Raw genomic sequence first — 11,972 nt, forward strand, 5'->3', positions numbered from 1 at the left:
AATGCGGGTAAGTAAATTGTAGGCAATCATAGAAAAATAATTAACTAGAAAGTGGACATCATTATTGTGTTTTTTTTTTTTATCGTGTGATTTTATGTTTTATCTAAATTGAAGTCAATATGAATTTTTAACTCGTTTTTGTCTGTTTAAATTTGTGAATTAACTACTCATATTTTACTACTAAATATCATGATTTTAGGTTTCCAACGAATATTTTAATAGGAGATAGATAGAATAGGTAGCTGCTGTGCGACTGAGCTGAAATGAACTACAACGACAGCCATCCTCATCTAGTGTGGTTTGTTCAAACCATTTTGATAAAGCTGACATGTACGGTACAAAAAGTGGACTGCGCAGAGTACCATCACGTATATACTACTACTTACTACTAGGTATTTTAATGTTGAATTTTTTGTTCTAGGACCTACCGGATGAGTCTTAAATTAGTCGTTAACCAAGATTCAATCTTTGATACACCTAGAAAACATAAACTAAGAGAAAAGTTAAAAAAACAGGAACTTTATTAAAAAAAAATGTAAAAAAATTAAATCATTACAGCAAAGAGTTAGACGTCTTTAAAACAGGAACTTGCCCTTCAGAGGAATCATCAATTACTTAAAAACGCAATTTTCATTGACACAGATTTATATAATTCATTAAATCAAAACATGGCTGCAATAGATTTATTAACAATTTGAAGCAAAAAAGGAGTAAATATATTTAAAACTATAAACAGATTTTTATTCTCGCATACCCATTTTACCTATATTAAATTGTGTTTAATCCCATTTAATAAAATTTTCAGGGACTTTTTTTAAAAAGTGTCAACACTTCACTCACTCACACATATTTAAAAAAGTGGCTTCACTTTTTTGTTCTAAGTGCGTTATCTATTCTTTTTACTTGATCTATGGTTATACCACATACGTACATAGAACGGTCATTAATAATTATAAATCAAAAAATGAACTATGACTTAACCAATTATATATTTTCGTACATAACTAAAGTGTAAATAAGCTGTACTGCTTACCAAATAATTGTAGGAACTGGGTTCACTGAACTCTATGTTAGTTCGTTCTTAAATAAACTTATAAAATTCAACTAGCTGCTGCCCGCGACGTCGTCTGCGTGAACGCTTTACAGCACCAAATATACCTACGATTATACCTTTTAAAATAACATTTATTTACCCGTTTCTTCTTTACATTTCATATCTACAGAAAAATCTCATAGATGGCGCTGCTTTAAAATTGTCTTGTCTACTTATATTCATTTAATTATGTTTATCGGCTTAGTGACTTATATTGCGTGATTTTTATAGTGTGAACCTAGCTTATAGAGCATGGTTATTAACATAATAACAACAAAATTCAAATATGCGTCGTTAGATTACACGTTGTTACAGAATGCGTTAAGGAAATAAAGGTTTGATGATCGTTCCCGCTAGGTGATAGCATAATAATATGTAGCCTATATGTTGACCCGACTTCTTAATAATATTCGTGCCAAATTCGAAGTAAATCCATGCGGTACTTTTTGAATTTATTCCGGACATACATGCAGACAAACAGACAAACAAACAAAAATTCTAAGAACTATATTTTTGCCTTCGGTATCGATTGTAGATCACACCCCAAGTATTCTTTTAAAAAAATATTCAATGTACAGTTTTGACTTTCCTACCATTTTATTATATGTATAAATTAGACGTGATAGTTTGGTATTCCACGACCGATCACTTCAGACATTTATTATCTGTTCTCTATTTTATTACTCCAGTGGATTTACCGTCTCATTTTGCTATTCTACTAAATTACAAAATTACCGGTTCTTCAATTAAACCGCTATTTATGAGACGAGCTGTCAGTATATTGTCAAATATTGATCACGATCTCGATTTTTATTGTTGAAATCATTAATCAAATTGTCGTAATATATTGTATAAGATGTTAATTTTGGGAAATTTATGTATATTATAAAAATGTTATTCGAAATTTTAAACATTCTTATAAAAAACAGTTTTAGCGATATAATTATATGGAAAAACAAAAGAAGCGTACACTTTTTATGAGTTAGCTTTAGCATAGCGATCAAACCGTATTTTTCAAAGGCTTTTGTATGTCTTTTTTGAAGTATTGTTGCTAAATAGAAAGATATAGAAATATATCCATATGTCTTTACATAAACAATGAATATTTATGTGTATACATAATTATAGTTTCACGGTTTTATTTGCCTAATATATTCGTATTTAATTTGTATAAAATACAATAAACTTCCTTAAACCATATAAGGTATTATTAAATCGGAACAATATTACCGAATTACTTCCGTGGGAATTTCTAATAAGCCTCTCAATGCCTCGAACGTGGGACACGACCTCGTAGCGGAACGTATAAAAGTTATTTTACGTGCAAATATTCGCATACACTGTAACGGACTCAAAATGGCGAAGTTTTTTAAGTTGGTCTACTTTGCGATCTTCATCGTAAGCTCGGTTTATGCCGAAGGTAGTAATTTGTACATTATATTTATAGCCCTAATCTTTAATCATATCGATTATTCTGTTGTTTTACCGTTAGATAATCAACTGATGTTGGTCACGGTGTTTCTAATACTCACATGTTTCTAATGTATATAATTTTCGCATGTCTTTTCTATTAAATACAACCAATAATCAATAACAACCGTTCCGTTAGTTTGTTAATAATTAATTTCTGCCAAAAATTAAAATACTCAAACTTAAACATGAACTTGTGTTAGTAGATATTAAATGTACACTGACCTATATACTTGAGATTTTTTAAATTCTGTTCAGCGATGTTCAATGCATAACTTAATTTATTAAAACAAACAATAAAACTAATATTCGTATGATTACAGACACGAATGGAGCTAATGGAGAGGCACGACATTTAGTAAAAAATAAATTGTGTCAGAAACTTGGCATATGTGGCGGTGGCGGTTTCGGTGGCCACGGATATGGTGGCCATGGGTTCGGGGGCAGTGGATTCCAGGGAAGTTACTTTGGCAATGAAGGTTTCGGTCACGGTGGTTACCCATACCCTCCTATAAACATTGGCATTAGTCAATCTCAGTCATCGCTCAGCGCTGGTGGAGGTGGGTACGGAAGCTCAAGTTACCCGAACAATTACCAATATAATAACGGCTATCCCAATGGTCATTTCCCTAACCGCTATCCTCATGGTGGGTACAACGGGTATAACAATTATAGACCTGGTTATTTCGGGAATGGCTTTGGTTCATATAATAACCAGTTTAATGGGAACTACTATAGCGGTCAAGGGGGGTACGGATTCCAAAGACCTTTTGGTTTCCATGATGATAACCATGAAGATACCAAACCGAATTATGAGGACTATGACGAAGATTACAGCAGATCGAACAAGAATTAGACTTGCTTGATAACTATTTTCAATCTGTGATATTTTAAATTAGGATAAATAAAAGTTATGCAGTAATTTAAAATTTTACATTATATTCCATAAAATTTATTAATATCGGTTGTTCTGTAACTAAGTATGCAGTGCTATGTTGTGATAAGATTGTCAAATAATTGCATTGTAACTTATTGACGGCTCTATATAATTACTAAAAATTAGAAAAAAATATGTGTATCGATAAACGATTTTCAAGTTATTACAGAATATAATTTATTTTTCACAAAATAATTGTTTTCTTAACTACTATGAATCCTTTCCTTGATCGTTCTGGTTTAATATTAATAAATAAATAATAAATAAATAAATATTTACAACATAACACGGTCATCTGATCCTAAAGTAAGCAACTTAATGCCTGTGTTATAATATATATATTACACCCAGATTCGTGGCGGGATACGAACCCACAAGCCCCGGAATAGAAAGCAGGATCACTACAAACTGCGCCAACGCTAGTCGTTGTTTTCGTTAATGTTAACAAAACTTTCGTAAAAGTCAACTTCTACCGGATATTTTTATTTGAACAAATACAAGTTTATCGTTTGGGTCTTTATTCTTATAAATAATAAATAAATAAATACACATTACACACAGGGTCGTCTGTTCCTTAAGTAAACAACTTAATGCTTGTGTTATAGGTAACAGCCGACTGGTATATAGCTACATATTTTTTTTCGATAAACATACTTATAAATAATACATATATAAATATATAAATAAATATTTATATTACACCCAGACTCGGGGTGGGAATCGAACCCACAACTCTCGGAGCAGAAAGCAGGGTCACTACAAACTGCGCCAACGGGCTAGTCCATATATATATTATAGTTCTTTAGATATTGTGACCATTAACATGTGATGATAATTGTGACAATTTATGTCATCTGTTTTTGAGATTAACCGCCAAATTGGAGAAACAAAGTTGTTTCTTAAATTTAGACCACCAAAGAAGCTTTTAACGCCACTTAATAACGTCTATATTTCTCACCTGTATGTTAAAATGAAAATCCTATAAAAATTATAGATCCATAATGTTACTATAAGAAAAAATTTAGATATTTTTATAAATACGACCGTTTAAATTAATGAATGTTCTAAAACAAAAATTATCGAAACAACAAAGGTTAAACCATTTATATTTTCACTTCACTCTGTATCATATCGCACTGCTAGACATAGGCCTTTTTCACTATGTAGGAGAAAGATCAGAGCTTAATCCATCACGCAGCTCCAATGCGGGTTGGCGGATATATTCCCAACTATGAGTAACGATCGCTATCAGGTGTATATGATAACAACCGGGACCGACGACTTAACGTGCTCTACGAGGCACGGTGGGTAGACCCACAAGTACTGCACAAATACCCAGACCACGGCAAACATCTGTATGGCCAATACAAATGTTTGTCATGTCCGGGGGTCGAACCCGCAAGCACCAGCGCAACAATACCATGGCTGTGTCCGTTGCGCCAGCGCGTCGTCTATGTAGATATATATTTTAGTACTCACTATTTTTGTACTCCTGTGCATTATTTATCTGTTTAAACTTTAAAAAGCTTACACTAGTCATATATATTCATCAATCATGGTATGACTATCATGCCTTGAATGCCGCTGTAAACTCATAAGAAATACCAAAGAAGATTGGTATTCAAATGATTTTCATAAGTTTATTAACCTTTATTAATTATATAGTTTTAATTTGAAAAAGATATAATTTTGTATAAATTCGTGTGCTTTTATAGCTTTATTTATCTTAATAGTTAATTACTACCTTCTAAGCAGTCGATGGACTTTTAAACGTCTTTAAACAATATTAATTTATCATCGATATAATACAAGGGTTTCCCGCGGTTACACTCGTAACGAGAATACGTAACAGACGAATTTTGAAAAATATGAACTAAATAATCTTTAAGTAGGTTTGACATGTCGTAGCTGGTATATAGCCATCATATATAACACTATCTCTATCTATCCTTTTAAGGGTAAATATATTTTTTAATAGATGTGATTCACCCGTAATTAACGGTCAGACACAAACTAGCAAATAATGCTCTGATAAAAAAATATTAAACTTGTTAATCAAGGGCCATTTTTGTTTCTAAAGTCTTTAGCCATTCTTTATTTAAAAATATAACTGCTCGAAATAACTTGAATATTAATTTTTCAAATTAAGAAATGCATTATTTTTAAAATAAAATAATACAATTGTAACTGAGACGAGTATTTATGTTTATCTTATATTTCGCATTACAGCTGGTTGCAAATTAATGTCGATATCCTGTTGCTAGAGCAGATACATTGTCAATTAGTAGGAATTTAAAATTTCGTTATTTATAACTTTTAAATGTTTTGTTCTATTCTTAAAATTTATAGTAATAATAATTTAAATATAGACAAATAACAGTTTATCAGGATATTGGTCGCAGCTTTCTTTTACAACCTTTGTTCGTTTAAAGTTCTTACAAAATAGTTTTAATAAGAAAGTAACTCACGTTTACAAGGATGACGATAATATACTGATTTTACATAAAAGTTATTGTTCCTTTTTTTCGAAATAGTTTTTGTATACAACAAATCTTATAATACACAAAATAAGAAGTTTATGTCATTAAACTGTGTTAATAACTATTGCAAGCAGTTTTGTCTTTATTATTATTATTATCGAAGGTATGTATTATTATCGATAATGATCATAAAGTTTACAATCATCAATATCTACCAAAACTCTTTTACTGGCAAAGAATTGTCAATTGTCAAATTCAGCTCCTAATAATACGGCGACATTACAGAAGCCATGGTCAAAACCCCGGAACAGAGAAAATATGATAAGAATGATCAGTAGATGATATCTACATAGTATTACATCACATTATAACAAACAGACCAATTTTATTATCTATACAAATAAATAAAATTGGAGTGTCTGTTTGTGATATTAAAATAACCGCTTTTTACTAAATGCATATGGATGTATACACGGTACATATATCTATCAAAATATAATTTTTTATAATTTTTATCTGTCGGTCTGTCTGATCCGGCAAATCTCTAAAAATGCTGGACCGATTTTGACGGAAGTTTCACTGGAAGATAGCTGATGTAATAAGGAGTAACTTAGGCTACTTACATTTTAGACATTTATTTATTTTGTAATTCTGCGAACTGACAATAACTTTTTTAAAGTCCACGCGGACGAGGTCGCGGGCACAGCTAGTACATCATAAATACACATAGTATAGTTACAAAGCGACATAATCAAAGATAACTAACGAACTGATTAGGGCATAACGTAATTACGAGAAGATTCCATAACCTCAACTAGATCAACCAGTTAATCGAAATGATATCATATTATAAACATTTATGATCCTCCTTTACATATTAATTAGCGAATATTGTGCAAACATGAAATTTATTGTATCTCACCATTTGGTCCAGGTTTACCGTAAGTATCGAGATGAATTTATGAGTGTCAATGGCTTTTGGGTGTGATTCTTTGACCCAGTGGTCGAAGTGGGGGATATCAACATTTAAGTATATAAGCTCGGAGAAATGATTCACAACTATCCATTACATCCGCGAAAGATATAGTAAATATATAAAAAAGCTTAATAAAGATGTACGCTAAAATTATTTTAGTGTTATCTGTGATCGGACTTAGCAGCGCAGCGCCGTATCGTAAGTTGACGTAACATGACAATAAATCTCAATCTGTAATTTAAAAATATAATTATACACTAATTATCAAAACACAAATCAGTTTTTTTTTCTCACCTTTCATTGTTTTAGTTAGTTTGTTATAAAAATATTTAATTGTTTTAGATCAAGGAATACCAACAATGATCTGGCGGGTGGGACGAGCACCAAATATAGCTTTTGGATACGGAAGTGGCTTCAGCAGCAATATTGGCGGTATCAGTCAGTCTTCAGGAATCGGTGCGTCATTCCAGAGTGGTGACGCAACCGCATACGGAGGTGGCATCGGTTCCTCTGATGGCAATTACGCAAGAGGAATTGGTTATGCCCAAGCTGCTCCATTTTTGCCATATGCATTACAAAGTCCTATTCCAGCAGTTTATAACAACGCCTTTGGTTCAGCTATATCCTCTGCTCAGAACTTTGGTAACTTTGGGTCCGCTATCTCATCTTCTCAATCTCAAAACGGATTTAGATCAGCCATATCCTCAGCTCAGAATAACGACCTAGGGAACTTCCAATCTGCTATTTCGTCTGCTCAAAACCTGCGTGGTTTTGGATCTTCTGTATCCAGTGCCAGCTCTAATGGCTTAGGATTCGGAACAGCTATATCTGCAGCCAATAATTTTGGAGGAGATGGATCAACTTTTTCTCTCGCTCAAAATCATGACTTGAACAACTTTGGCTCAGCGGTTTCTGCGTCCCAAAACATTGGTGGACTTAGGTCAACCATTTCCCAAGCTACCCAGCAACAAGGAAGATCGTTTCAACATAGTGGAGCCTCTAGCGCTAATGGACCCGGTATTCAAGCCTCGCAGTCCCATGCTATTAACACAGGATACTATTAATATGCATATAAACAAGATTTAATCGTTTTAAAAGATAATGAGAAGACTGCTCACCACTTTTCTCGCTGTCTTTTGAATTATTTAATAAAATAAATAGAAGTTACAATTTTAATAAAATAATTTAGAACCAAAATTTATTTTTATTTCATACCTTATTTAAAATATAAAACTACAATGTGCAAATGTAAATATTTTATTTAAGTGGAAACTAGTTCTATATTGACAAACAAAAACAAAATAAATGCACATATATATCTACATATACATTATAAATCACTTTCTAAAATTAATGAATATAATAATTATATTTTTGCTAAGTTCAAATGTTAAAATATATAAATGATATAACTTTTTATAAAGAAACGTAGTAAAGAAAAAAGAAACAAGAGTTTTGCTTAATTTTAAGTTCCTCACAAAACGTTATTATTAGATATGGTACGTATTGAAAACAATATGCAGTATAACAAACGTTACCATACTATGTCTAAAGCCTATGATGTGTACATCACACATCATAGGCTTTAGATATAGCAAAAAAGACTTTAGTCATAGTCATAAGTCAGTAAGAATGTTTTTTTGAATAATTTAATGGCTACAATAACAAACTGAATAATGTCTACGATAATTAACTGATGGCATTTTAAAACTGAATACTGATATCTAAGTTTGGAAAAAAGAAAAGAGAAAAAAAAGCTCTCCTGCAACACTGTAAGCTTATAATATCTAATAGTGTGAATTATTTTAAAAAAATCCTGGTTATAAAAATTTACTAATTCCTGTTATTTTACCAAGTGTCAGGGTAAGCCCGAAAAATGATTTCTCATTATATCTTAGTGTTATTTTATTTATTTTATATGCGTCTTTGGAACATATGTTATATTATTAATGACTAGGATCGGAAAATCACAAAGGCTTATAACATAATATGCTAACGTATATAGCACTAGCATCGCGCTCCGGCTTCGCATGGGTATTTAACAAAAAATTTAAAATAAATTTTTTTTCTCCAATTAAAAAAAAATATAATATAGCTTATATCACCCGCGGATAGTGTAGCTTCCTAACAGTAAAAGAATGTTTCAAATCAACAAAACAAACAAGAAAGAATTCCTATTTATAATATTAGTATAGATAAACGCAATTTGTGAGATTGTAAAAACTATCACGCTTCAGCCTGTAATATCCCACTACTGGGTATTGGCCTCTTTCCCCATGTAGGAGAAAGATCAGAGCTTAATCCACTACGCTGCTCCAATGCGGGTTGGCGGATATATTCCCTACTATGAGTGACGATCGCTATCAGGTGCACATGATAACAACCAGGACCGACGGCTTAACGTGCTCTCCAAGGCACGTTGGGGAGACCTACAAGGACTGCACAAACACCCAGACCACGGCAAACACCTGCATGGCCAATACAAATGTTTTTCATGTGCGGGGATCGAACCCGCAACCGCCAGAGCAACAGGCACAATCCATGGCTGTGACCGTTGCGCCAACGCGGCGTCATAAACTATCACATGTGATTTGTAATAAATTAAATTAAAAAACTTTATAAAATCCAAGCTTTTATTTTAAATGCGGTAAAAAGAATAAAATCAACTGTTCCTTTAAAACTTTTATTATCAACAAATAACATCATTAACACAATTTATATGATATAAAAGCTTGTCCCGAGTTTCAAGTACTTGTATTTACTTAGTTTAAAAAATAGGAAAAATAAAATCAATTAGATCAAGTTACTGAATTTACTTGTTTATCTGCGTAGGTTAAATTTGCTAGATTTACGCCGAGTTGCACGAAACAAAATTAAAATTTAAGTAGAGATTAAACTAATTTAATCACAAGAATTTCATAAAATTCTTGCGATTAAATTAGTTTAATCACTACTTTTTAATTTCTTTTCGTGCAACTCGGCGATAGAGTAATGTCACTTTGTTTTTCGAGTTACTCTCAGCAAGTCTTGATACTTGAAAGCCAGCATTTGATACCCATGTAGTAGAAAATAATAAATAACTTAGCAATCTTTAGAATATTTGATTTAGAATACTTAGAGTACTTTATTTTTGGAGATACTCTTAGCAAGCCCTTACATTTGGTACCAATATTGTAGGAGTGCATTAAAAATATCTAGTACAGTCTTTTAAAGTCCGACGTTTGGACTTAGAATGACGGCATATAGCTATGTATTATCGTCTAAAATAAATGCGTAAACAAAATTTCAGCTCAATCGGTTAAAAATATACGCTTCAGGAAGCTGGTTGGTAGATGGAGTGAACGAAATGGGCATACGTCTATATGTCCATTTGTAGGGAAATATTCTTCCAATATGTTTATATCCAGGATACTGCTATCATTAAAGTTTCTGTTTATAAATAAAACAAAGAAACAGTTATGTTTAATTTAGGTAAAAAAAAGATCACAATATATTACAGAAGAACCCGTTACGTTAAATTAGACAGTCTTAAGTCATACAGCAATTAAAATACTGTTAGAGTTCAAAGAAGCAAACATACAAATCAAAACAAGATTCAATGAACCTTCAACAAAAACCATAGAGATTATGGGTTCGAGAAAAGAGCCACCTTGACCGTGTCATTACACCTCATTTGAATCTGAAGTATAGGTTTGAATACAATAGATATACTGACATTAAATAATAGAAGTTATAACATCTCAATTATCCAGATTGAAATCAAGTAGAACTTCTACAGACTATAATACGAAAGGTATTTAGAATTTCCTTTTATAACTGGCTATTGACTGAGTCGGTCGACTTAATACCGTAATATAACACTAGTATGATCTGCAGACTTTATATTCTGACTTTTTGTCATTAACCTACGTATATTCATAGAATAACCACTTAACTTGGGGAGGCATATGTCCAGCAGTGGACTGCGATAAGCTGAAGTGTAAGTGTAACCACTTATCATGATCCGTTTGTACAAGGTATTCCTCTATATATACGTTATTTGTCAATTATTTTCTATATTGATATCTAGGCTCTTTCTTTTATTTAAGTGGCAGTCTTATTCTTCTTTTGGTTTAGTGGATTTCAGTGATGCTAATAATAGACCAAATAATTTCAACTTACTCGTTTCACTTAAGTGAGGAGTGTAGAAGACATATAGGAATTAGATACATCGGAGCCACCGAGATTACAATCACAAATAAATTTTGAAAATCGTAAGACTAGTAGGTAATTTATAGTTAATCACAAATTAAATATAGATAGTCTGTTAATATAAATATATAAACTAAAACTAATACTGTGATTTCATTGTGTGGTCACTTTCTATAGTTCTTTCTCAATCACGTTTAAATATAGATAAGCAAAATCAAAATTAAAAAAAAAACACTTTATTCAAATAGGCTTCAAAAATACTTTCGAATACTCCATTTACAAATTAAACTAATAATTACGATTTTTTTTAATTTAAAAATTAACATCCACGGGCTCAAAATGCCCATGCCTTTTTAACCGACTTCCAAAAAAGGAGGAGGTTCTCAATTCGACTGTATTTTTTTTTTATGTATGTTACATCAGAACTTTTGACCGTGTGGACCGATTTCGACAAATTTTTCTTTAATCGAAAGGTGGTGTGTGCCAATTGGTCCCATTTAAATTTATTTGAGATCTAATAACTACTTTTCGAGTTATATCTAATAATGCGTTTTTACTTGACACTTTTTTCGTCGACCTACGTTGTATTATACCGCATAACTTTCTACTGGATGTACCGATTTTGATAATTCTTTTTTTGTTGGAAAGGAGATATTTCAAGTTTAGTACCATGATAAGGAAACCAGGATCTGATGATGGGATCCCAGAAAAATCGAGGGAACTCTTGAAAATCCGCAATAACTTTTTACTAGGTGTACCGATTTTGATAATTCTTTTTTTGTTGGAATGAAGATATCCCTAGTTTAGTACCATAATAAGGAAACC

The 11,972-nt window shown here is 31.9% G+C and overlaps 1 protein-coding gene across 1 annotated transcript; it reads left to right on the forward strand.

The window, feature by feature from the left end:
* Window positions 1–2,449: 2,449 nt before the first annotated feature.
* LOC123653752 (shematrin-like protein 3) lies at window positions 2,450–8,153 on the forward strand. Its single transcript, XM_045589763.1, has 3 exons — window positions 2,450–2,513; window positions 2,887–3,123; window positions 7,299–8,153. The coding sequence occupies exons 1-3, from the start codon at window positions 2,450–2,452 to the stop codon at window positions 8,018–8,020; spliced, it is 1,023 nt and encodes a 340-aa protein (XP_045445719.1). The 3' UTR covers window positions 8,021–8,153.
* The last annotated feature ends 3,819 nt before the right edge of the window (window positions 8,154–11,972 follow it).

The sequence above is a fragment of the Melitaea cinxia genome, chromosome 1, assembly GCF_905220565.1.
Source record: "Melitaea cinxia chromosome 1, ilMelCinx1.1, whole genome shotgun sequence".
In the NCBI taxonomy this organism is placed as follows: Eukaryota; Metazoa; Arthropoda; class Insecta; order Lepidoptera; family Nymphalidae; genus Melitaea; species Melitaea cinxia.